Source organism: Daldinia loculata, assembly GCF_022478755.1.
Source record: "Daldinia loculata strain CBS 113971 unplaced genomic scaffold F4817scaffold_96, whole genome shotgun sequence".
In the NCBI taxonomy this organism is placed as follows: domain Eukaryota; kingdom Fungi; phylum Ascomycota; class Sordariomycetes; order Xylariales; family Hypoxylaceae; genus Daldinia; species Daldinia loculata.
The window spans coordinates 1-25,680 of record NW_026054950.1 but is presented as its reverse complement, the minus strand read 5'-3'; the positions used below and the strand labels follow the sequence as shown (position 1 = coordinate 25,680).

Below are 25,680 nucleotides of genomic sequence, written 5' to 3'. Positions count from 1 at the left end.
TTGGCGAGGATAGGATGCGGACAGACGGCACTCTGAATTAGAAGACGCTACAACCACAGCCCCTCCCTTGTGCTCTTAACTTAAATTTGATTGGTTGTCTAGAGCCCTGTAAACTCGGATGTTGCTATGCGACAGGCGCGTGTCAAATGCTTAGGATGACAGATGAGTTGAAACGCTGTATTCGATAGGAACGTTGAAGACGAGAAGGGTTGAAGAGGCTGAAATTGGAGACCCTCGAAAACACAAACTTCGCGTGGCACCTGCTGGGACGATGACCAGAGAAATCCAGGACAGGCTAGACTAAACCGAACCCCGAGCAGGGATGCAGGACGCCCGGAACTCATAAGCCGCTAGTTAATGTAGGCCTGCAACGCCTGTTAAGCATTTGGCATTAAAGATGCTAGGCCCCCCCCATGAAGACCCAATCGGGGTCCATCTTCAATCTACAACTTGTCCCAAGCCTTGCACCTGCCTCTTAAACATCCAATCACCTGTTCCCATCATGACTACCCGCGCATTTTGAGACTGCCAAGTTAACCAGCTACAGACATGCATGATCAAGTTTATCTGTACTACCTATGTACATGTATATATGTAGCACGAAGATCCTCCGCGTGCAACTCTCGTATATGTACAAACAGTCAAAACGCACTATTCAATAAACAAAAAAAATTAATTGTCCTTGTACTATGTACGGAGGGTTACGTACACTAAGGTTGATATAGTATAGTATAGTACAACGTGCGGCAATTTCCATAATTCAATTCATATCAATAATGCGATTGACTGGAAGTCTCTGCGGGTACTTTTATGGATAATCCAGTTTAAAACTTTAGGGCACAATGGATACATAATTTGGTGTTTGTATTTAGTATTTACATGTACATACGGATTAGAGCAGTTGTAATACAAACTAAAACTAAGCCTGTAAATAGTCTTTGCGCTAGCTCTTTCGAGAACAGCGAAACTCAATGCCGGCTAGAAATACATGTTGCTAGATGCTGAAATAAAGTACCTAGGTACCTGTTTTCAGAACTCTGGTTACTCCGAACTTTTTCCATTTTATCACTGGAAATAGTTGCTAGAAATAGCTGCTCAACGTACATGAACATATCTCAGTACGTAAGATAACCTTCGCTATGCACAGAATACACCTTTCCCCGTCATGATAGGTCCCCGTACCCTAGAGCTCTGCTAGATAATATAAATGTACTTCGTGAACATATCTAAGAGGTAACTAATCAATTCTTGTTAGCTCTCCCCCTGACTGGCCTACGTCCTTGTTCGTCAGCATGAGGTTGCCAGTTCTTGCCCAATTCCGACATTAGGGATTCTACTGCTCTCCGGCATCTTTTTTTATGTTGCGGACTATCCTGATCCGTCATCGGGCTCGGGCCTGGTGGAATAATGTTTGGTGTGGAAGCCTTCACTCCATTGCCGCTGCTTGACTGTTCTGCGCCTTCCAACTCATGAAGATCCTTTGCTGCTTGCTTTCCCGCGGAAGCTGCCTGCACCTCGTTCTTTCTCGACTCTGTTGTCTCGCGACGTCTTTCCCGAGGCTTGCCATTCGTAGCCGTGGCCCTATGATGGCTTTTTCCAGTCTGAACTTTCTGTTGGCCTAGTGCTGTCGATCCGCCAGCTTTGGGCGCGTCGTCTTCGTCACTGCTATAGTCCATCCTTCTAAAAGGTGCTTGTTCCATTCTCTTGACAAACCGTTCAGCCTTTTCAAGTTGAGGCCATGAGCTCGACCCCGCTCTCCGATCCAGTTCATTTATGTAAGTGCTCAAGTAGCGATCCCATTCCTCCTTCGTAGCATCGTCAGCTGGCTCACCTCCCACTGTATCGTTAACTTCGTCCATAAGCTTATCTACTGATGACCTGGCATCGCTCCTGTTTCTGGCTCTCGGCTTTGGTAAGTCTACTTGGTCATTGCGTGGACTCATGGTGACTATCGAGGCTTCAAATTCCAAGCCTGCGGCGTATTCTTGTCTACTCCGTCGACCTACTTGCCGACGAAACAAGCTTGTTTTCTTGCCAATAGGAACAAAGCCGAGAGTTCTATGGATTTTATTCAGTTTAGTTGAACAATGCGATAGTTATTGTTAAACTTAATCACGGTATGAAGTTTAAGGAATTCAACAACAGCAGTAAAACACTTACTATAAAAAGGTTGTGATGTTACGATGAAAGTGCATTATAATGAGGACTTTAGTATAGGAAATTTCAACTTACTGGGAGACGTTGTTACCTGAAGAAGAGGAAAGAGATGGTTTGAAATTGTCATTCACAGCTACGTTAATATTGGCTGCGCTTTCCAGGCAAGGCATTACCGCCCGAGCACCTTCCTCAGTCTTTGCATGTTTTAAGCGGAGGAGAGTTTGTGCAGCCCGAAATTGGACCCGACAAATATGTGGACGATCCGACCGTGACTGTGTAGATGATAACGCAGGCATTGATGTTGTTGCACGGGACGCGTTGGGGTCGCTATTTGATTCCATAGACTGGTACGGGACGTGCATACGATTATTTGGTGACTCGGGGCGAGATAGGGGACGATTTAACCCAGGAGGGATAGTTATAGAGTTTGGTGCATGTCTTGACAAGGCTGGTACTATACCTAATTCACCCTTGTTCATCTGTAGGACTGTATCAAAAAGGGGAAGCATGGTGAAATCCCATTAGATAGAATGTTGTTAGATGGCTCTTTAAAAAGGAGCAGTCGCGTACAGGGAGCGAGATTTTCCGGAGATCCTCACTAGAAACATCTAGACGGCCTGTAGGGAACGGTCGGGACCTTCTTCTAGTATAGGATAATAGTATAGGGGGCAAGTTGAATGAAGAATGGTAAAGAAAGGTGCCCAAAGCATGTCCTTGCCAGGGTTAGTAGTGAAAGGGGGCTCGTCCGAAGATCCTGTTAGGATTCTTAAAGTGACTAATATCATCCGTTTCCAACTTCAAGTCGAATTGGTGGTTATTACAACAGAACATCTTTCAATACCCATGCACGCTGAGGGCAGTCCTTTAAAAATGGCGGGAGAACCTGGGCTATAAAGCGTTGCTTGGTATACCGAGTCTGTACTATCTGTTGAAAGCCGAAGTTCGACTACTAAAGCTGCATTCAATTCCGATCTGTTGGCAATCCTCGACGGGGACGATTTCATCAAGTAGAAACAAGAATGCTTTGACTAACCTAATTTTTTATTCGCAAGGACACCCCCTCAGACACACTTAAATTGGGAGGCCTCTTACCAATGGCTGCTTTTAGCAGTAAACTTTACTGCCAAACTAGGCACTTAAGCACAATAGTTGGGAGGATACGAGCCATGTGATTGTTAGATAAAGTTGAGCTTTCTTAGCTGTATGCCAATATCATTGACTCCTTGTATCACATCTTCTACCTAGCCGTCCTTGGCAAAAGTGCTGGCTACAATAAAAGGGAAGCACGCAGAAGCCTCGAGGTAGACCTAGGACAAATATTAGACCGGATGAGTCTAGAAGAAAGCTTTTCAAGAAATTTAGTTCCTTACCTTGACGTGATCTGCTCCCACTTTAATCTTTCCCCAGGAGACCGCTTCATCTGGCCGCGCACCCGCGTCGCTACCATCAAACTCTTGGGCAGTGTTGATATAAACGGCAGACTCGGCTCCGTTTCTCATCAAGCAGGCGTTTGCGATATGATGCTTGATAACTCCACCGCCCAATATAATCATTCCAGCCCGCTTTGCCCGTACGGAGATGGTGTTGATGCGTCGAATGTCTTCCACTATATCGATCTTCAGCTGCAGTGGTGAGGCTTTAAACGTGTGGAAGTATAGCATATCACCTAGACTACCATCTGTCAAAGCTGGACAGAACACGGGAATGTCATTCTTGTAGGCCCAGTAATATACTGATCTCTCGTCGTTGATCTCCTTTCCGAGCCGGTGAATAACCTTGGATGGCGTCCAGTTGATTTCCTTTTCAGTTCCCTTGCTTGCTTCTTGTTCTTCGAGCATCTTGTCTAGAATGGGCACGACCCAGTCTTCGAATGCACAGTAGTTCGCATTGGGAACCATCAGATTGCCTATTCGGTTGAGACCTTTAGCTCTTAGCTCGGCCCCCCTAGCGCTGAAGGAAGACATGTATGTGTCGCCGAGGCACTTGATGAAATCTTCTTCAATACCACCTGCAGACGTGACAATGCATGAGACGTGCTTGTTCTCTACCAGGTACCGAAATATGCCTCTTAGTCCAGATGAAATCATATTAGACGTGTAGCCAAGAAATATCGTCGTCTTGTCGCCCGTCTCCGGGTCACGCCATGCTCGCTTCGAGATTTGTCAGTTAAATGCCAAGAGATGAATACTTTCCTTTTGCTAACCATGTCATTGATAATCCGTACTGCCTCGGCCATAGAAGATGCCTGGAAGCCCATATGCTTCATGCCTCCAAGCACATCATCCACAGTAATCGGTCGTCCCTTGAAAGCATTAAAATCGATCTCCTCAACCTTCTGAGCTCCTTCTGGTAGTTCATCGGATGGAACAAGAACAGCGTTTGTTGCCTCCGAAGGCGGTAAATTCGGGTTTGGCTCCTGCGCCGCCATATTATCAAGTAGCGCTTTCACGTATTCTTTGTGTAGTAGAAAGCTTTTAGTTTTTAGAGGGTCTAGTGACAATTATCTATACACCAAGCCCAACCGGTTTGTGGGTGTAAGTCGTTCAGAGGGTTAAGTAGTTGACTCTCACGGCTTGGTAGCCAACCTTGGATAAAATCGCCTTATGTGCGATGAGATATAATTCCCCCTTGACGACTTATTATAAATTTGGGCCATATGGCCGATGTATGTATTTATGTTAGCATCTAAAAACCTTTTCGATGGCACGTTGAGGCGAATAGGTTAGGTACATAATAGAACCCCTGTTTGATTGCCCTACGGGTGGAGAGTTTGAACTTTCTTTTCGCACGAGAGGTACCTATGTACATGTACCTTGTAGATTGCAGGCAAGAACCTGATAAGATAAGGTTTATTTTGTCGGCAGCAGTAGACCGGGAGCTTAAGTGCCAAGGAACCTACCTTCAAAGTTCAAGGTATGTACCTACAGGTAGGTTACTACCTAAACAGAAACGCGCTGTATCGAGTAGGCGAGGAAGTTACTCGCACGTTGGCTACATCTAATCAAGCTTCCAGACTCCATGTTTTTATTTCAACGTTAAAAACAGCTTCGCCAAATTTAAGTCTGCTTTTCCTCTAGCAGCTCAAATTCTCCATTGACCGTTATTTGAGGTCGCTGCGCAATATGTCCTCCATCTACAATCTCGAGCCTCAGCCTACCGCTTCGCTGATTCTCCATACGACACTGGGCGACTTATCGGTCGAGCTATTCGCAAAACAGACCCCGCTTACATCGCGAAACTTCCTCCAGCTATGTCTCGATGGATATTACGATAATACGATATTTCATCGCCTAGTTCCCGGTTTTATCATACAAGGAGGTGATCCCACTGGGACAGGAAACGGGGGAGAATCCATTTATGATGGCGGCGCATATAGCGGCGATCTGGATCCGTGGCCCATGGATCAGCGCCGTGGGAAGAATGCTGGACCTACGGGTGTAAACTTCAAAGACGAGTTTCATTCGCGACTAAAGTTCAACCGAAGGGGACTGTTGGGTATGGCCAACGAGAGCAAACCGGATACAAACGCCAGCCAATTCTTCTTTACACTGGAAAAAGCCGAGGAGCTGAACAACAAGAATACAGTGTTTGGGAGAGTAGTGGGCGATACAATTTACAACTTGGCCCGCATGGGTGAGGCAGAAATAGCAGAAGGAACCGAGCGGCCTCTCTACCCTATAAGGATTACGAGCGTGGAGATTCTTGTCAATCCTTTCGATGATATGAAAAAGCGAGAAAGGATTGCTAAACGAACCCACGAGGCACCTGCTACTGAGAAAAAGAAGAAACCCAAATCTAAAGCGGGGAAGAAGTTATTGAGTTTTGGAGACGAAGAAGGCGATGATGACGCGCCGGTCTTAAAAAAGGCAAAATTCGACTCGCGTATTGTCATGGAGGTAGACGAAGAGCCAACACCCGTCGCCAAGCCGCCGAAGAGTAGTGGTAAGCAGGAGGCCAAGGCGACTGGGTCTTCTATACCGGTTCGTGAACTTCGGACTGACTCGAAATTGGAGACAAAACCATCCTCACCACCTACGAAGAGCGTACCTATCCCCATTCGGGATGAATCATCTCCAGAGCCAGAGCCGCCAAAGAAATCCGCACTAGAGCAAGCAAATGAAGAGATCGCAGCCTTGAAGGCATCTATGAAACGGACTATTCATTCTGAGCCGATCAAGGAGGTTAAGAAAACAGCACTGGAGCAATTAATACCAGAGACTTCTACGCGGGGCCGGAAAAGGAGAAGAGGAGGCGAGGGACCTGCCGTAAACGATGATTTACTAAAGCTTCAAGCCTTTCGCTCCAAGCTCAGCCAAGCAGGACCCGAGAAAGAACAACCAAACGTGCCTACGGAGGAGAGCGGCGCTGAGCAAGGTTCGGGCGAGCACGACGACGAGGCGGAACTATGCGATCTACACTTTATTGCCAACTGCCAAAGCTGCAACTCGTGGGACAAGGCTGAAAAGGAAGAGAGCGACGATGAGGGTTGGATGTCCCACGTCTTGAGCTTTGCAGCCGACAAGCTCGGTAAAGACTTATCATACCGGAAGAAGGCCGAAGAGGAATTGGTTGTCATTGATCCGAGAGAAAAGGCCCGGACGCTTAAGGAGGAGAAGAGGGCGCAAAGAGAGGCACAGGCTGGAAACTCCGGAAGGGAATGGGACCAAGCGAGGAATGCCAAATTAGCGAGAGCATCGGCGCTGGCTGGCAGAGGAGCTAAGTAACACGTTAACCATAGGAACCTTTCCCCCGTATCTCTTGAGGCTTGAAATGACCATTGATACCCCTTGATTTTAGAAAGGTCTATCCCCTTCCGAGGTTGAAGCTGGCATGGGTATTTTCCTCTTGGTCTTCGTTTAAAAAAGGAGGTTTGCATTTTGACAAGCTGCGTGGGTCCTACAAACACATGTACAAATGTGAAGGTCTATGTTTTGCTAAGCTTCTTAGATATTGCGATACAATCGTGCATAACGCTGAGAATCGAAGTTTCATCCTACTTGGGTAGAATATGGGGAGAGCTATGGTGCGTCTGGACATTTGTGATTGGTCAGATTGAATCCTGCAAGTTTCCAGCACTTCGGCTTGGCGTCCAGCGTCGCATCGACTGGAGATGATGGTCCGGACCTGTGTTCGGGACATGGTTCTTATTAATAACTCCACAGTTTGACAGCTTTGGGTATGGTTTCGCTCATAATGCTCCGTACCATACTTCGTACTAATGTATGGTATCCTTATAGTTGTACAATTATCCGCAGTCTAAACAGCATCAATAAACTTGAAGACCGTAAGGCGATAGACATCGTGATAGTATCTCTTAGAGACCCAAACAGGGGTCCGGGACTAGCGTCTATCCTGCTCTATAGTGTTGCGGGACGTATTAAAAGGCCATGTTTAATAGCTTCTCCATCAAATATGTCTATGCTTAAGATCAACTATAGAAAAAAGCTACTCATGCCATTTTCCGAATAAGATTTTAATAAATATGGCTGGTAGCGAGGCTTAGCTTTATGGGTCAGATTCCGGACCCTTGTTTGGGTCTTTAAGAGATATAAGTATAAAGAGCCGAGGGTCCTGATATCCAATAAGATGAATCTATAGAACATGCATAGTGTATAAGCTAGACACTTTATGACGAGAGAATCATCCGATCGTATGAATGATGATGGTAGTCTTATACAAGAATATCTTATCATTTTCACTACTGATTGGCCAGATAGCTGTATGTATGTACTAGCGTATGCAGTAGCGATTTGTAGACCACGATGTCGGCTTGTAGCGCATGTCCCGTCGACTTACTAACCAGGGACATGCTAGTGGGCCATGTTAATTCTGTTAAGCCCATTTCTAAACAACAACGCACATGCATCCATCAAATTTTTAGCAAAGGTACGGTACTTAGCGCAAGTCTGTTAGGTACCTAAGTTAGTGTATATGCTATGTAAGCTGACGCTATATCGAGATTTCATAAATATATATTTTACCTTTTACCTACATACAGTTCGTGTTATATTTGTGTTATACTTGAGCATCTATTCCGTACAATAAACATCGATGCCAGTTACTATAATTGAAGCTTGGCTTAAATTGTTTTGAACCTTCTTCCGATTGCTCCCTTGTCCCGCCGGTACGGCTAATTGCTCTTAGGAGGTCGTTTCCTCAATTCTCGGTTCGGTTCCGTGCCAGTGTGCATAGTACCTAGAAAGAACTAAGCCAAGACACGGAAAGAACGAATTCTTCTGTCTTGGGTGTGTCACGGCTTGTGAGCCGGAAGGCCGGTCAATTCTAAAAATCCCATCAAAAACTTACATTCCCATTTTACATTCCCATTTACATTCCCGTCCCCTCGACCACGACCACGACCACGCTGGCGTCTGCACATTCAACTTTGTTCAACTCCGCCCAGCTACGTCACCTTGAATACACGTCTCCAGAATGTTAGGCCAGATACATGCCGGCAATTTATTTAATCTATCTTAGACAATCTGGGACATCGAACTGTTCTTTTGCGACTTCGAGAACAACGGGCTTTACCATTTACCCTTGTTTTCTACCCTTGACTGACTCCCACCTCTCAGGCTGTTCACTTGATTGCTGTCGCAACTACTAGAGACAGCTTAATCGGGGGTCTTGAAGGCTCTTTACAGCTTCTAGTGCTGTCTCAATTCCTTCTGTTGTCGTTCAAGCTCTTTATGAAGCTCGGCCGGTATATAGGCAGAGCTATGAATGCGCAGGAAAGCCTGGAACCCACCATTTTACTCCATCGGAATTGAAATCTGCCAGAACCTGACATTGCCTACGAAATCTGCTACGAAATCTGCCACGAAATCTGAAAATCTGCGCGCATAACCTTTTCACGTCTGATTGGTCGCCTTGATCCATACCTAACCATCGCGTTCCTTTTCACCGAAACGATATCACAGCCTTGCGCGGCGACAACTATTCGGCAGAAAAAAACCTGCGCGCCCAGCCTAGTCGCCTAAACCGACCGCCTACCTTCTCTCGATAGCCTTGCGGCTTCATACACGGTCCTGCCACCGCTCTCCCAATCTTCGCCCTCTCCCAACTTCCAACTTCCAACTCCCCGCTCTTACGATTTCCCCTCTTTGACACCCAACTTTGGCCCACGTCGACCATCCCCGCCATAGTTGTATTCCAATCTTATTAGATCTAGCGGCATATAGTACTACGAGCTACTCGTCTACGGGATATACGGTACTGATAATCGTCTTCTGGCGAAGTAGACCGGTAGCTACACTTACCCGCGCTCACATAACCACTTCCCTTGGTCGTGGTTCATGTACAGTTACTACCACCCTATGTCATCACCGAATCCTCGAAAAAGGCCAGCACCCGGTAGTATACCGATACAGCACCCAATGGCGACACCGTATAGTACACCAGACCAGTTGTTGAGGTGGAATGGGAATAACCCGGGGACCTTCGTTGATAACACTTCGAATGGAGTAAACTCTTACGGCGTTATGCCGCCCTCGACACCATCACAGTACCCTCAAGCTGCCCCTTCGAACGTCCTTGCGAGACGAGGCATGAACAATGCTCTCGTTGCCACTAATCGCGCATTCACCCCGCAACAGAACGACACATGGCCGGGCTTTGACGAGAACTTGATTGCAAGCCAGCCTAGTGGGACTGTCGACGAACACGACAACATAGAGTTACTTGAGGAGAAGGCCCAGAGGGCAAAGAGGGAGGCTCAGGCGAAGCGGAAGCAGATCCCTCCTTTCGTGCAAAAGTTGAACAGGTACGCATGATGTCCCCCCAGCGCCATACTTACACTGCTAACATTCTCAACAGCTTCTTGGAAGAATCGAAGAATACAGATCTGATTAGGTGGTCAGAGAAGGGTGACTCTTTTATTGTTCTCGACGAAGATGAGTTTGCTAAGTCCTTAATTCCTGAGCTCTTTAAGCACAATAACTACGCATCCTTTGTTCGGCAACTCAACATGTACGGATTCCACAAGAAAGTTGGTCTTTCAGATAATTCTATGAAGGCTAGCGAACGTAAGAACAAGAGCCCAAGCGAATACTACAACCCTTACTTCAAGCGTGGTCACCCGAATCTGCTCTGGCTAATCAACAAGCCGAAAAGCGGTGGCCCCAAGAAGCCTATCAAGAAACAAAATGAAGGTGAGGGTGAGAGCGACGAGGATGCTACCGTGGTAGATGAAGCCATCGGCCACCCTTTTCCTCAGCAAAGTGCGCAGAACCGAGCACTGCCAGCGCCAGAGACAGGGCCCCTCCAAAAGAAGGAGTTGGCGGTCGTCAGAGATCAGATGGCGGCACTGCAGACGCGGCAGAAGCAAATTAGCGAAGCTATCCAGCGGCTCCGACAGGAGCATAACCAGCTTTATCAACAAGCAATTATGTTCCAGAACATGCATGATCGTCACGAGAACTCCATCAATGCCATCCTAAATTTCCTAGCGAACGTCTTTAGAAAGTCGCTCGAGGAGCAAGGAGGCGTGCAGAATGTGAATGACCTACTAGCCAGCATCATACCCAATGTTCAGATGCCAACGGCGCAAGGCCAAGGTAGTGTGGTTGATCTAGGAGATTGGGTGCAACAGCAGGTGCCCAACAACTCGGCACAGGCGGGTACACCGAAGAGACAGCACCGCCTTTTGCCTCCCATTCCTCAGAACCAAGGCATTAAAACACCCCCAGTGGTGACTCCCACTACCGGCACTCCCGCGCCGTTTTCAAACTATTCGAATCAGCAGCAATCACCACAGATGGGGCATGTCACGGAAGTCCTTGACACTCCGATAGAGTCGTCTACTCCCGCTTACCTCAAACAAGAACTCGAGTCGAATCCTCAGGAGGGCATGATGAAGATCATTCAAGACGCGAACACGAATGCGGGCAATGTTTCCGTTGACCTACCCAATGTTGCTGCTCATACGTCAGCAACTCTGACAAATGACCAGCGGAACCGCATGTTAAGCATCATGTCTGGCGGTCATCACAGCGCTACCTCCACTCCTCTCTCCTCGGCCTCTTCGCCCCCAATACCGACAGCCACAAGTCCATCCTCGGTAGGAATTCCATTAGCTGGAGGTATGCCAGCCGTGAACGGGCGCAATTCACCAGCCCCTATCTTATCGTCAAACCCTCCACCGTCGATCCAACAGATATCGCAAACAGAGGAAGAGCTCGAACAACTTCAACGCCTACAAAGTGAACAGGCCCAGAAGCTAGATGATCTCAACCACCTGCTAGGTCCCCTGAGCCCATCAGGCCGGATACCTGGCCTGGACGATTCAAGTGCCTATTTTGATGATAACATCGACCTGAACCAATACCTAGACCCAAATGCATATACCGCTGACGCATCCGGAAACGACTTCAACTTTGATACCACAACCTTCAACGACGGCACGAATTTTGACTGGAATGCCGACGGCAGCGAGTTTCCTGTCACGGATGGTCTGAACACTGGACGGGTTGTAGAGACAAACTCGCCAAGCCACAAGTCGCCAAGTCCGAGCGGCACTGAGGAGATATTGCGAAATGATTTAGACGATAGCCCTGGCCGAGCTGCCAAAAGGCAAAGGAAGGCATGATACTACATTGGCGGACAAACGGCATGTTACGAATTCACAAAAGTCTAACCAAGCGAAAAAAAGAAAAAGGGGGTGCATTAGAGTATTTACAATTTTAACAAAACGCTCTAGCAGAGCCAGCTCTTCGGGAGGCTTTAACACGGACGGAGGTTTGAGGGCACGCCCCTGCTGCTTAAAGCAAGGTCTCGGCGTCGCGGGGTGGTCGGAGTTGGACGGAGTTGGAGGCAGCAATCGTTTATTTTCATTGATATCCCAACGGGTCTTTCCCTTTTTCTTGATCGTAAAGACAAAAGGCCTCGTCGATACGAGGAACAGATACGGCGGAGAAATTGATGACACGAGCTAAGCTACGACATTTTAATAGATTTTAGACTCGCGGGCTCGCGATACTTTCCTAGGAGGTTAGGTAGTTATAGTTGATGTTATTGGACAGATTCAACTTGGAGGTTGAATCCATGACTTGTTTTCTTACATATGCGTTCTCGTCGCTTGATATCTGATATGTACTATTTGTATGTGTATTCCTAACTCAACTCACTTATGTCACGTTAGGTAGATAAAGTACCTAATGATGGTAATCAGAACGTTAAAGAAAAAGTTGTCCTGGAAATACATAGCCGCAGAGGCGAAACTGAAGCCTGAAAAGCACAGCCGCACTTAGACATGTCGACGAACTTCTCCCATCCAGTCGATTAACCAAAAACAGGGGTCCAAGCGATCTGCGCGACGTTTCATCCGGGGCGCTTATATTGGCATCGAGGGCGACGTCACTGTGTAAGACAAGGGGAGGGGGGAGGGGGGAGGGGGAGGCTTGTACATTCTAACGGAGGGGCGCAAGTCATTATTTACATAGCTACAAAGGGCGGGAGGGATTCCAGAACAATTGGTTAGGTAGGTTAATGGAAAGTATTCTTTGTTCGCTTTCTTGTTGGTTCTTTCTGAAACGTGGTTATTGTTTGTGGGCTTGGTGTTGATATATTTACCACCGCCCTCGAAAGTCGCTGCGTTGCGAGGGAGTGTTACTACGATTTTTGAAGTTACTTTTTCTTTCTTTCTTTTTTTTTATACCTACCTGTTTCGACGATTCGATAGGAATCCGTAGTGCATCTCGTAATCGTCCACTACTCACAATGAACTGCACCAACGCGCCCGCCGCCGTCCCCAGCGACGCCGGCATCGCAGGCATCGGCGTGCTCCTCTCCTTCATAGTCACCGCCGCAATATCCCTCCTCATCAGCGCCTCCCTAGTCTTCCAAGAAATGCGCAACGTCCAGAAACCCTCCATCCTCCGCCGCAAACTGCTCAACTCGTACTCGGACCAGCAGATCCTCACCGGCATCGGCATCCAATCCGTCGGCCTGGCCAAACGAACGAGCCTGGTCCCGTACCACTTCTTCCTCGTGTGGATGCTCTCGTTACTATCTATGGCCGTACATAACGCCACCCTGCTCGCTCTCGCGCGCGACTTCCGCCGCGACTGGGTGCTCCGCTGGATGCGCGAGCTGCTTATGCTTGTTAACCTGGTCCTGTCGTGTACATACGGGATATTCATCCTGCGCTCCGTGCAGCGCGGCATCAACGACGCCACGTTCCCCGTCGAATGCGCATGGCGGCCCGAGACGCAGAACGGGCCACCGGCCGGCAACGCGGCGGTCTCGTACGTAGGCACCGGGGCCGTGATAGCGGGGAACGTGGCTATCTTCGCGCTGGCGATATGGTATCTGCACGCGCGCACGCGGCGCTTCTACGCCGCCGTGCAAGCGGTCGGCTTGGTCCTCATGGCGGCGTTTGCGGTCGGAGCGACGGTCCGCGTGGCGTACCTCGCCGATGCGTTCGCGCACTCGACGCCTATCCGGCTGAGCGACGGCGGCGAGCGGGAGTGGAGTTTCGGACAGTTGCTTTCGGTGGGCATGTTGCTGTTGCCGCTGGCGACGGTCGTCGAGATCCTAAGGGGCGAGATTAAGTGCGCGCCGCCGGAGAGCGATGGAGATGATGAGGGGAAGGGTCGGTTGTTGGATGAGGAGGAGCAGGGGCAGGGGCAAGAACAAGGGGAGACGCGGGAGTTAAAGTCGGATTTGCAGGCCCAGGAATGCCCGGGGTTCCAGCCGAGTCCGCTTTCGAGGTCGGTGTCGAGTCTTTTGCATAAGAAGTAATAGGAGGAATGGGAGGAGAAGAGAAGAACTGAAAGGGAAGGGAAAGGAAAGAAGAAAAGGAGAGAGAATGAGAATGCTGGCATATGATTTTTTACGCTTGATGAGCGAGATGAGAGATACCCCTTACGCGAATGAATAGATAATATCGGGTTTCCCCTTTTATATTTTATATTTCTTGTCTCTTATGGGCCGTCTTGGAATGATGAGCCCGCGACTTATATCTAATAACATAATCTATTAAATATTTACTTACGTCTAAGTGACATATTATATCCATACCTATGACAGCACAGGTTGGAGGGGACTTGTGAATTTCTTTAATCCATTTTAGTTATTAAATATCGCCAGCTTCGAAGAATGCAATGCTAGTGCTTTACATTATATCACCTAGTTTGACAAAGGCAACGTCGGATCAAGTAGACTTTGAGGAGCGAATTGGATTTACGTGCCTGAAGCTACCTAACCTATGTATTGTTATTGGAGATATTGTTGCAGAATAATTAACTTCTTATTTATTGTCGAATAGAATCCTGGACTGATTACGAAATGAGAAGCTATCGTGAGACGTCAAGGGGAAATCTTTAATAACACTTAACTCTATAAAGCTAATAAGCGCCTCGAGCTATAAAAAAAAAGGTATTGTGGCCGATTGATTATCCCCTTACTCCGATGTCGTCGGACTTCATCGAGATATTTTCCTACTAATGCGTTTCTGCTATCTTGGCCCGCGATTGCGTGCTGGAGAATTCTATTGTTCCAAGACTTCTAGAAACAACCGGGCCACATATTACTCTATTAATTCGAGACAATAGCAAAATTGCTTGTTTTATAACTCGGATCGCTCCGAGAAATGCAAATCATCTTCGACATGATGATGCCAAGGCCGACGACACGCATGTAGATGGATGCTTCGATGCTTGGACTTCGGAATACATACACGAAAGCAGAAGGAATTGGCCAATCACTGCTGTATCTTGCGTATAGTAAACACATACGAATGATACACAATGGTGCAACCTTGCCTAGGATTGCGTGCTAGGTATTGCGTGATCGAAGCCCCGCGATAGGTAGACCGTAGAGGGGAAGATAGGGAGAAAGGAAAAGGTTACAGTGCCTTTAACCTAATCTTGATTCCCCCTTACGGCTAAGACGGCGGTAAGAGATAATATATGATGCCATTATTCGGCTATCTTGTAGATGATAAAGGTGACGGTAGTACACCGAGGTAGCTATTTAACCACACGGAATGAATTTATACCTTATCTCTTAATCAGTCACCCTCCTGCATCCTCCAACCCAGACACCCTGACCTACCTCACCCTTGGACATATCGGGATAGACCAGAGAAAGACTCCCTAGTCATGGCTCCCGCCGTAGATATTGAGACACCGGCTGATGTCATTCAGGGCCTAAAGGCCAAGGCTAAGCAAGTTGATCACTCGATCTTTCCAGATGGACTAAAGACAACAGGTTAGAGCAATCTCTATTTGCCAAATCTCTATACCGAGTTAGTTACTCATTGCTATATAGGTCAACATCCACCGCTGTATGATAAGCTCTACCCTTACAGCGCTTTTCCTAAGCACATTGAGGGACCTACGGAATGGAAGGCAGAGGATTATGCCAACAACCCGGAGAGATGGGTTCACCAATTCGCCGAAGATGAACTCGATGAGATATCCAAGGCCGCGGATAGTTTCATCCAATTAGGTCTACCCTTAACTGGAATCTCGAAAGAAAACTTCCGACTTCCAGGTTTAGAACCATCGTTAGAGACTATGCGTCGAGAGCTACTAAACGGAAAGGGATTCATCCTATACAAAGGCTTCCCCGTCGACGAATGGGGCATCCCCAAATCAGCCGTCGCCTACATGGGCCTGGGCGTCTACATCGGCTACCCGGTATCGCAAAACGGCCACGGCCACATCCTAGGGCACGTCAAAGATCTCGGCGAAGACAGCACACAGATCGACAAAGTGCGAATATACCGGACCAACGCGCGGCAGTTCTTCCACGCCGACGACTGCGACATCGTAGGCTTATTATGTCTCCACAAAGCCGAGTTTGGCGGCGAGTCAGACGTCGCGTCCATCCACAACGTCTGGAACATCCTGCAAGTGGAGCGCCCAGATGTCGCGGAGCTGCTCACGCAGCCGATCTGGTACTTCGACCGCAAAGGCGAGGTCTCGGAGGGCGAGGAGCCGTATATCCGGACGTCCGTGTTCTACCTCGAGACGCCGGACCCGGCCCACCCCGAGCGCGAGCAGCGCGTCTACTGCAAGTGGGATCCGTACTACGTGCGCAGCCTAACGCGGTTCTCGGACCAGGGCATTATCCCGCCGCTGTCGCCCGCGCAGCAGGAAGCCACGCGGGTTCTCGAGGAGACGTGCGAACGAGTAAAGCTGCACATGATACTGGCTGTCGGCGATATCCAGTTCGTGGCTAACTCGCACACGCTGCACGCTAGAACGGCGTACCGCGACTTCGGGCCCGATAGTGGCAAGCCGAGACGGCATCTGCTGAGGCTGTGGCTGGCTGTGCCGCAGGACGAAGGGGGGTGGAGGTTGCCGTTTTGGGACTCGGATGAGAAGAAGCGTGGTGGGATACAGGTTAATGATAACGCACCGGTTGCGAGGCTGGAGGCTGATTGAGAGGTGGATGTGTAGAATATGATGTCTTACTTGCAACAGAGTAATCCGTACCTACCTAGATCCAGCTTGAAGTAACCTATAGTATAATGATGAGATGATATTGACTAAGCCTAGTATTTAGTTTCAATAACATAACTTGACACTATCGTTTGACCATAGACAATAAACTTGTACTCCTAGATCCATGAGTTCAAGTGCCGTGATTGTAATTTTGATTTTAGTTCTTTTACGTAGTAGTTAGTTGAAGCTGGGAAACGGGCCTAGCCAACTACTATCATCTCATAGGTACTAGCTTGCCGTCGCCATCCACTCACCGCCATAAACCATACCTGCTTCTAAAATAAGACCTCCTTCGGCGCTTCTCGAAATTCGCTTCTGCTAGGTACTCTAGTTCGCGTCTGTGTGGCATCTACCCCAGAAAATGAAGCGTCACATTATTTACGCCGATGCAAATGACAACTACCTAGTGTAATATCAAACAAGTTTCGTCTTTGACCAAATAAAGATACACTATCCGTATAGAAAGGCTGATCTCTCTTCGAAATATGTAATACATAGCGCTATGCTTTAAGGGGCAATTTGGGAGGAGCGCTTAGACGGCGCGGAAGATAGCCGGTTTGTCGCGATGGAAGTGCCTAGGCGCTTTGGAGTTTAGCTGGAGTGCTCAGCTCACTACGCATTTATGTAATAGTATGGTGTTTAGAGATAAATAAGCGAGGATGAAGATAGTTCGTTCGTGGGAGAGTTAGCAGCTTGATTTATGGGGATGGGTAAGGTACCTGTCTATTCTTGGCTTGAAGCCGTTCGTAGTCTATGTACGCGACTAGAATTCAGTTCGGTCTTCACTTTTTTAGTCTCGGGTTTCCTTCTTTTTCCACTCGAGCTAGTATAACCTATTATTACCTAGCTATACAACGTGCATTTGAGGCCCACATGGGGATCTATGTATACGAAGCTGTATTATACATGAGAGCAATTGCACGTGTTAGGCTATATTATAGAACTGCGAATAGGTTCCCTATATCATCGCTAAAGGGCCATACCTACATTACTATCTCCCGGCTAATTATACCCAGACCATAAGATAGGTAGTCGTCAGCCATTAGGTAATGATGAAACTACATCAACTGCAGATCACATAGTGTATGTCGGGGACTCGGGGTTGCCAGTCAGGCACTAGCGCAGCGACTAAACGCTTCCCCGGTTCATCCCTGGCTGGTCAGCGGCATCCTGGTTCTCGCCTACTATGTATGGCTCTGGGTCCAGATGATATGAATGTTGAGGTTGCGGTGCATCGGCTGCATGCACGATATGGTTGCCCTTGGAGAAAGACAGGCTGTGGGGTTCGGAATGGTATGTGGTCAGACATGTAGGTAAACCCTCAGAATTGATCAGTTACTTAGTTGTTCCTCGATCTCGTCTATGTAGGTAGATCGGGTCGTCTTGGCTTAACTATCTCTTAGAGACCCAAACAGGGGCCTGTAAACTAGCATTGTTCGCTACCAACCGTTTTTATATAGATCTACATAGTAAGTGATCTATTTCTATAAGTCGCCAGTTCGAAGGTTAATCTTAGAAATATGTAATTTTGATGGAGAAAGCAGATAGAACAGCTGGTAGCGAGCGGCGCTAGTTTACAGGCCCCTGTTTGGGTCTCTAAGAGATACTCTTGGGTCTATACATGTGGGCAGTGTCTTTGAGCAACCCGAATAACTTAATCTAGTGATCTTTCCCCAAGGTCCATCTATGTTGAACGTGTTACTCACGTGTTCTACTCTGTAACTGACTGTAGGTGGCAAGCTGGGAAATAACCCATCTAGGACGTCCTAGTCTCCTATTACCGTCTTGACCCGAATAGATCGAGTTCACTCTAAAGGCATCGCCAAAACAGAGGCGCATACAAGTGCACAAGTATGTGGGAACGCCGTCATGTTAAATAGGGAGTCCGCCGAGTCGAACTCACCTAACTTAGACACCCCCGAATTACATGGAAGAACATGTTTCCCCAGGAGTAATCCTATGCCTTAAACCAATGCTAGTCTTCAGCTACAACTTAGCACCGGTCTACCGGCAGGATTGTTCATGGTACCTGGCATATATTAGCATAATCCAAGCCTCAGGCCCCAGCCCTAGTCTCAAGCTTCTGGAACGAAAAGCCCAATCGAGGGTCTAGCGTGTGCTCCCATGTACTTAACTAGCTCGCATAATAAAGAAGGATTGTTACAGAGAATATAACGTGCTCTAAGTAGTGTATTTACCCAGGGAGATCTTAGTTTTACCTACTGTGTATTATAATAAGTGTGGCATCTATTCTATCGACCTACGACTCTGGGTCGAAGATACCTTCCCCGGCGACGACCCGCGTTTGACATCGGCGATAATGGCCGCTTCCAAGGCACATTCAATCGTCAGCGTCGGAGCGGCGTTGGTTGCGATTACGGCGGTATCTATGGCCTCGAGGATTACGGCTCGATGGCTTCATAAGACTATGGGAGTGGATGATGGTTAGTTTTTCTATAACTTCTAAAATTCTCTGATGGATATCTACTTACCTCTCGCAGTTCTAATTTTCCTGAGTTGGGTATGTCACTTCCTGGGGATTTAAACCATATACAAGGCTCCTTAATGGACCACTAGCTAACCATTGTAGATGTTATCAATAGGGATATGTTCTTCCGTAATGCTTGGTATGGCATAGATCTATTTCCTCTATATAGCTTCAGGCTAACCGTAACAAAGCTACGCGATACGGACTCGGGGTCCATCGTGATGAAGTCGGCGACGACGATTATAACAAATATCTTCAGGTGGGAAGCCAATTGATAATCCTGTCGCTCACACCTAAACTGACTCCTTCTAGCTTCAAATCGCTAGCTCGATTACGTTTAGCTGGGGTGTTGTAGCAGCGAAGGCCAGCTTTGCGGTGCTATACCTCAGAATATTCCCCGAAGGCGGGTTCAGGGTTGTTAACAAGTTTTTGATCGCGTTTCTCTTTGCGCAGGCCACCGAGGAAACGTGTGTTGTCCTATTCAAATGCAGTCCTGTTCGAAAATCATGGGACTTCAAGCTGGAGGGCTCGTGCTTCAGTCTTCATCCGCTTTGGTATTCTACTGTAAGTAGTTCAAATCCGACTCGCTGTGTTAAAAGTGCTGAGAGGTATGCCTTCGACCGATTAGTTCATCTTCAACCTAATCACTGATCTCACCCTATTTCTTGAACCTATACCCTCGGCGTGGAAGCTTCAACTACCTCTTGTCAAAAGACTAGGACTAATCTGTATGCTTTCACTGGGCGTACTGTGAGTAACTGAACTTGGAGCGCTCGTAAACTTCTGCTAAACATGGGTCTAGGGTGACGTCCATATCTATAATTCGTATTGTCTACGTTACATCCATAGCCGACGATGATACATGTAAGTACCTCAATAGCTATGGCAGATAGACGGTTAGTAACAGTATAACAGACCAACTTGCAGAGCCCCTTATATGGTCGATGGTGGAGATATGCGCGCTCATAATATGCTCCTGCATCCCCTCGCTCAGACAAGTCGCAGCATTTATCCCTGGGCTCAACAGCGCCCTCGGGCTCTCATCCGGCGGGGGCTCGCATGGCCACTCCGGACATAAGAACCTCTCGATACCACTCAAGAGTCGGAGCCGCAAAGAGTACATACAATCACAGAAGTCGAAGACGAGAAGTCAGCATAGGTCGAAAGCGTTCGGGACGACAAGCCGGGTGACGGCCACAGGGATGGACGCGATCAGCGAGAACGGCAGCCAGGACGAGATATTCCCGCATAAGAGCGATCAGATGGGTGCTATTACGGTCACGACGGAAGTCAAACACCGCGTAGAGGATGGGGAGGAGAATACAAAAGCATTTAACGAGGCACTGATGCCGCATCACGATGAGCTAAGGAGTATAACGGAAAGACTAGATCGCAGCGACTCTTTACTAAAGGGCGGCGGTGATATGGGTTGGTCACGGCGTTCAAAAAATAGCTCCGTCTAATTTATTTAATGATATCTAAATAATGATCTATTGCTATACGAATTTTGCAAGGCGTTGGGGATTGTAGTGTGATACTTCCGGAATGGACATTCTGGTTTGACCATGGCCTTGATTCTTTTAGTCGAAGTAGGATAATTGAGATTTTGATGAAACGAAGCTATTGCCAACCTAAGTAGGATATACCACGTGTACCTGTTATAATATATTCTATATAATGAGACAACCCAATTCACTAGGATAGAGCAAAGTTGACTTTGTTATGCTTTTGTGAATAGGGGGGGACAAACGTCATGACCAGTGGTGGTTAGTAGGGTAGGTACCTAGGTAATGTACTTAAATCGGATTATTGCATATTACTAACGGCTATGCGCTTATTCAATAAAATACCAGGGTTCATCTTAACGTCAATTCGCAGGCTGAAGGCGCATCACAGCCAATTAGCGATTACTTTCCACGTAATCTAGCGAATCCTTCTATACCACAAGCGACGACAGCAACAGCAACAGCGAACGCAACTGATTTTCTTAACGTGGCGAATCCGTAGATTTACTGCGGAATGATCTGAAATACGAAAACCCGCATGACGGTCGCAGCGGTGCCCCGCCGACTTCACCATGGACGCGCCGCCAGTCAAGCTCTCGGAGCTCCTCCGACATCCAGATGACCTCGACAAGATCCCCGCGTTGAAGCTGGAATTCACGCGCAAGAAGGCTGCCGTCGACTCGCAGTTAAGGGGAGGACTGCGGGATCAATTAGAGATGACACAAACTGGTATGAGTGGCATTACCGATGGCCAAAAGACGTTACAAGCGATTAGGGACGAGATGATGAAGATCGACAAGCTTTGCTCCGAGTCGCAGGACATGATTAAAGACTTTACTAGCATAAATTTAGTATCACAGGCCCATAGGAATTTTGGTGCGGTAGAACTCATGGTGGAAAATCTCCAGACATTTAACGATCGCCTTAATAGGGTTGAGAGTATGTTGAGAGAAGACGAGGAGGACAAGGAGAACATGCCGAATCTCCTTTCAGTTCATTACGAATTAACGCAGCTACGAAATATTCGAGACGATGCTATGGAACAGATACAACGAGCCGACGACCCTAGCCTACAATCCACACTAGAAGACTACTTTTCGAGGTTAGACGACGCAATAGACTGGTTCGACGAGCACGTCGGTCTCATTGCGTTGAACATGATCAACCTCTTGATCGCCGACAACAATAGCCTCGTGGTCCGTCTAGCAGTCATCGTCGAGGCCGAGGAGAAAAGCGATCAACGAGTCGAAGCTTTACAGGAAGCGTTAAAAGACCACAAGGAAATGGCCACGCGATTCCAAAGTATTACGGATGGCGCCAAGAAGGTCAGAGGATATAAGGAGAAATTCTTAAAGGCGATTTCTGTCAACTGCGAAGGACAATTTGCTGAAGCTAGGGGCGAGTTCCTGGATGATCCCACGAAGCTAGACAAAATACTGAAGTGGTTCTTCAACGACCTCAATGCCGTTAAGCAAGGAATGGTGCCCCTGATGCCCAAGAAGTGGAAGATACTCAAGACGTATGGCGATATATACCACCAACTAATGCACGACTTCCTGGTCGGCATGATAGACGACCCCGAATCGAGCTCGGCAAACACGCTCGAGATCATCAACTGGCCCGAGAAGTACTACAAGAAGATGCGGAAACTCGGTTTCTCGGAGAGCGATCTCAGACCCCACGTGATCGACAACCGGGAGCAAGAGTTGGTTAAAGACTTCCGCCAGCTCATCATCAAATTCCTCGACGAGTGGATCGAGCGGATTTTCGCGCAGGAGAGGCGCGACTTTGCGGACCGAAACGTGGAGGGCTCGAACTTGGATACGGATGAGTATGGCTATTTCCGAACCAAGAATCTGGTCGACATGTGGCGCATGTTACGGGAACAGGTCGACGCGGCTGCGAACTCGCAGAGAACAGATGTCGCCGAGGGTGTTATTGACGCCATGTTCCTCCGGCTGCGCGGCCGCCAGCAGTCTTTCCAGAAGATGCTCGAGGATGAAGCCGCAATATACGAGGCAGACAAGATACCCGAGTTAGAGGGTTTCCAGGCATTACAGGATTGGCTCATCGCAACTGCCAACGACCAGATGGCGTGTATCGATGATAACGAAGAAGAGGGCCGGTTTGCTTACCTTTCGAGCTTCAAGCAGAAGTTCGAACCGCTAGTCACGCCGCAATACATGGAGCGTGCCGAGAACGAGATAGCTTCGCTCAGTGAGAGTTACATCGACCTAAGTACCTGGTGTCTCAACAAATTTGCCCAGCTCGTCATATCAGTCGACTTCAAGGCCGTGATGCCGACGTTCTTCACGCCGCGATGGTACGAGACGACCGCGATGAAACAAATGATAATCACAATCGAAGAGTACATCGGGGACTACCAACAAGTGCTGCACCACTCCCTCGTCGACGTCTTCATCCAAATCCTAGCGGACGAGCTCCTAGCACAGTACCTAATGAGCGTGCGCAACAAAGGCGCCAAATTCCGACGGACAGACCCCTTCCAAGACAAGATCTTCAACGACGTGTCCACGGCCTTCGAGTACTTCCGCTCCCTCCCCAACGCGGACCTAAGCAACGACATCACGCAGAGCTGGCGCGTAACCGAGGACTTCCTAGGCCTGCTCACCGCCCCGAAGGAGAGCGTGCCCGACGTGTTCCAGGACTTCAAGACCAAGTACTGGGACCTTCAGATCACGTGGGTCGAGGCGGTGCTTAGGTCCCGCGACGACTTCGAGAGGGGCATGTTGAATGCGGTTAAGGCGCGCGCGGCGCAGATGGATGTCGTTAGGGGCGCGGAGACTATTATGGGTAAGGTTAAGTAGGAGATACCTAAGTTGGTAGATAGGTAGGTAGATATATGATAAAATGAGGTGAGATACCTGATGGGGTGGGCGTATTGCTGAGTATGTCTGTGTTGTAATGATAAATAAATAAATTACAAAAGGATTTTATAATCTAAGTGGATGTAAATCGATTTATTTGGTGGCCTATTCACGTATACTATTCGGCATTTCTCATTACTTCTCTAAGTTGTCCATGGCTGGCCATTTCCCTGGTGGTAGCTCTTGCGTTTCTACATAGTGAAGGCCTCTTTGCGCATATTCTGGATCCGTTATCCCCTGCTATCGTCTTAATATAGTGGTGTTATACTATACTCATGATACTTTCGTCCCTCGTAATATACTATTCCATACCAAGTCTCGTCGGTTTCGATTCTTTATTTTCTGCGAACAGATTTCTTATAGCGGGATATGACACTCCTTGTACTAGCACGGGCGGTTTTAACACATTGTAGGTTCACCCCTACTACATTCGATATCATAGGAAGTATGCCTTATCAACACATTCGTTGCATTCTAGAGTAAACATGGATAGGTCTCGACTGATTGACTTCGGACTAGTAGCTCAAGCCCTATTTATCCCTTTGCAAAAGATACTGGCCAATCACGGATCACGCGTACCTTACATGTAACACAACCGCTACGATTCTAGAGCCGGAAGTAAGACCTCCATTAGGCTAAAGGCATCTTGATCTCCTGCCCGTCGGTTCGGCATAAGTAAGATCGGCTCGATCCCTCATCCGTGAAAATTTGGGACCTGGTATATTGTTCCAAGTCAAGTGAAGTGATAGCTTAACAACGATGAGAGATCAGAAGTAGACACGATGCCTATACTTCCAATAAGTAGCTCCACGTCGATGCTCGCTACCGTATTCTACTCGCTGTGCTATGAGTACCTGAAATAAGATTGGTTAACGAAGGCCGTGTTGGAGGGTGATTCAAAGGACGCCTCTTCGTGGTAGAACCTCGTTTCCCCGGTTGTTGTACGATAAGTCGCTTACCTTTTGCTGCAGGTACCTCGTATTAATCACAGCGTTGACGTATTCCGTATTTAGAAGTATTTGGCGCCTCTTACGTATATCGACCTCCTAGCTGATGATTGCATGTCATAGCCATGCATGAGCTCTATGCCGAAGGGGTCAGATCTCCTGCCCAGAGGCTGCCTGAACATGATGGTACCTGGCCGGAAGATCTTACAAATCTAAAATCTCCGAGCTACCCAATGGAATGGCGATGACTCGGGTTAGCTGCCACACAGGTATCAATACTATTATTGAGCGGTCAGAGACTCGGCTACTTCGGAGAAGTAGGGCATCTACTAGAAAGCTGAACGGCCTGGAGACCAGGGCCGAAACGATGTCAAATGCCGCGTCATGAGGTTCCATGGAACTCCTGGTCGGTACTAAGCTCTAAAGACGCGAATAAGGACGATCCGGATGGAAACCGACTATGCACTACATCAGGGGTAATATGTACCTCACACAATTGTAGAAGGTTCATGCCGACCAACGTGGTTAAACGTATACGGTTGAACAGGATGGACTACAGATGATGCATACTTAGGATTTCGTAAATAGAACCGAATTCAGGTTCAAACTGACTGGCCACCTATATGCGGTACGAAGTATGGATTAACTCTGGTGGACGGAAACTAAATCATTGGCCATATCGAGATTCTGCATCCGACACTGGAGGAATAATTGGTCCTCTCTCTTCGCAATGGATCTGTTATGATTTGTTGCCAGGTCACTGTTCAGGTTAGCAATAAAAATAAAAATAAAAGGCTTAGGTAATAGATGTATAAAAAATAGTAAGCACCGTTGTGCTACAAAAGAACTTGCTCATAGACGCTATAATATTGCCACTTATGCCCGAGTTTACGAGGGATATTGTCAGACGATCTTTTTGCCTGGCCATTTTTCGAGATAGGAAGTTCGTCCGTGCGCAGATCTGGAGCGTTTTTATTGGGTGCATCCTCCCAAAACAACGGGTCTTACCAGATTCCCCACTTTCGAGAAAAAAGTCAAAATACGTATCTTTTTATACAAAAGCGTGGGTTCGAATCCCACCCGTGTTTTTTTTTTAAACCTCCCCCCCTTTTCCCCCTAAAAGCCCCCTTATATAAAAAACAATAAAAACTTAATTTTTATTTTATTTTATTTTATTTTATTTTATTTTATTTTATTTTATTTTATTTTATTTTATTTTATTTTATTTTATTTTATTTTATTTTA

General features: G+C 47.6%; 8 protein-coding genes across 8 annotated transcripts; 6 read left to right on the top strand and 2 right to left on the bottom strand.

The window, feature by feature from the left end:
* Nucleotides 1–1,123: 1,123 nt before the first annotated feature.
* On the bottom strand, nt 1,124–2,993 carry F4817DRAFT_308695 (uncharacterized protein). Its single transcript, XM_049299896.1, has 2 exons — nt 2,233–2,993; nt 1,124–2,058 (listed from the first exon to the last, which is right to left on the bottom strand). The coding sequence occupies exons 1-2, from the start codon at nt 2,664–2,666 to the stop codon at nt 1,242–1,244; spliced, it is 1,251 nt and encodes a 416-aa protein (XP_049153919.1). The 5' UTR covers nt 2,667–2,993; the 3' UTR covers nt 1,124–1,241.
* A 405-nt stretch (nt 2,994–3,398) lies between these two features.
* On the bottom strand, nt 3,399–4,585 carry F4817DRAFT_321044 (Deoxyhypusine synthase; the record flags this gene model as incomplete). Its single annotated transcript, XM_049301241.1, has 3 exons — nt 3,399–3,464; nt 3,528–4,307; nt 4,361–4,585. 3 exons carry the CDS (start codon nt 4,583–4,585, stop codon nt 3,399–3,401), a joined length of 1,071 nt encoding a protein of 356 aa, XP_049153918.1.
* Nucleotides 4,586–5,059: 474 nt separating this feature from the next.
* Nucleotides 5,060–7,137, top strand: F4817DRAFT_308635 (cyclophilin-like protein). Its single transcript, XM_049299895.1, has 2 exons — nt 5,060–7,046; nt 7,105–7,137. The coding sequence occupies exon 1, from the start codon at nt 5,280–5,282 to the stop codon at nt 6,879–6,881; it is 1,602 nt and encodes a 533-aa protein (XP_049153917.1). The 5' UTR covers nt 5,060–5,279; the 3' UTR covers nt 6,882–7,046; nt 7,105–7,137.
* Nucleotides 7,138–9,244: 2,107 nt separating this feature from the next.
* Nucleotides 9,245–11,940, top strand: F4817DRAFT_308626 (uncharacterized protein). Its single transcript, XM_049299894.1, has 2 exons — nt 9,245–9,919; nt 9,973–11,940. The coding sequence occupies exons 1-2, from the start codon at nt 9,453–9,455 to the stop codon at nt 11,741–11,743; spliced, it is 2,238 nt and encodes a 745-aa protein (XP_049153916.1). The 5' UTR covers nt 9,245–9,452; the 3' UTR covers nt 11,744–11,940.
* Nucleotides 11,941–12,580: 640 nt separating this feature from the next.
* On the top strand, nt 12,581–14,160 carry F4817DRAFT_353591 (uncharacterized protein). Its single transcript, XM_049305391.1, has one exon. It carries the CDS (start codon nt 12,874–12,876, stop codon nt 13,894–13,896), a length of 1,023 nt encoding a protein of 340 aa, XP_049153915.1. The 5' UTR covers nt 12,581–12,873; the 3' UTR covers nt 13,897–14,160.
* Nucleotides 14,161–15,031: 871 nt separating this feature from the next.
* Nucleotides 15,032–16,954, top strand: F4817DRAFT_308595 (Clavaminate synthase-like protein). Its single transcript, XM_049299893.1, has 2 exons — nt 15,032–15,366; nt 15,427–16,954. The coding sequence occupies exons 1-2, from the start codon at nt 15,258–15,260 to the stop codon at nt 16,545–16,547; spliced, it is 1,230 nt and encodes a 409-aa protein (XP_049153914.1). The 5' UTR covers nt 15,032–15,257; the 3' UTR covers nt 16,548–16,954.
* Nucleotides 16,955–18,927: 1,973 nt separating this feature from the next.
* F4817DRAFT_369624 (uncharacterized protein) lies at nt 18,928–20,558 on the top strand (the record flags this gene model as incomplete). Its single annotated transcript, XM_049307375.1, has 7 exons — nt 18,928–19,051; nt 19,211–19,234; nt 19,287–19,354; nt 19,408–19,659; nt 19,724–19,845; nt 19,898–19,959; nt 20,011–20,558. 7 exons carry the CDS (start codon nt 18,928–18,930, stop codon nt 20,556–20,558), a joined length of 1,200 nt encoding a protein of 399 aa, XP_049153913.1.
* Nucleotides 20,559–21,172: 614 nt separating this feature from the next.
* F4817DRAFT_321038 (exocyst complex component Sec6) lies at nt 21,173–23,428 on the top strand (the record flags this gene model as incomplete). Its single annotated transcript, XM_049301240.1, has 1 exon — nt 21,173–23,428. The coding sequence occupies one exon, from the start codon at nt 21,173–21,175 to the stop codon at nt 23,426–23,428; it is 2,256 nt and encodes a 751-aa protein (XP_049153912.1).
* Between the last annotated feature and the right edge of the window lie 2,252 nt (nt 23,429–25,680).

What these genes read in the sequence shown, in the direction of transcription:
- F4817DRAFT_353591 (XM_049305391.1), top strand. Translation starts at nt 12,874, where the DNA reads ATGAACTGCACCAACGCGCCCGCCGCCGTCCCCAGCGACGCCGGCATC.
- F4817DRAFT_308695 (XM_049299896.1), bottom strand. Translation starts at nt 2,666, where the DNA reads ATGCTTCCCCTTTTTGATACAGTCCTACAGATGAACAAGGGTGAATTA. An exon ending in TCAGGTAACAACGTCTCCCA is followed by an intron (nt 2,059 to 2,232) that starts GTAAGTTGAAAT and finishes TAAAATCCATAG; the next exon opens with AACTCTCGGCTTTGTTCCTA.
- F4817DRAFT_308626 (XM_049299894.1), top strand. Translation starts at nt 9,453, where the DNA reads ATGTACAGTTACTACCACCCTATGTCATCACCGAATCCTCGAAAAAGG. An exon ending in TTCGTGCAAAAGTTGAACAG is followed by an intron (nt 9,920 to 9,972) that starts GTACGCATGATG and finishes CATTCTCAACAG; the next exon opens with CTTCTTGGAAGAATCGAAGA.
- F4817DRAFT_308635 (XM_049299895.1), top strand. Translation starts at nt 5,280, where the DNA reads ATGTCCTCCATCTACAATCTCGAGCCTCAGCCTACCGCTTCGCTGATT.
- F4817DRAFT_308595 (XM_049299893.1), top strand. Translation starts at nt 15,258, where the DNA reads ATGGCTCCCGCCGTAGATATTGAGACACCGGCTGATGTCATTCAGGGC. An exon ending in AGATGGACTAAAGACAACAG is followed by an intron (nt 15,367 to 15,426) that starts GTTAGAGCAATC and finishes ATTGCTATATAG; the next exon opens with GTCAACATCCACCGCTGTAT.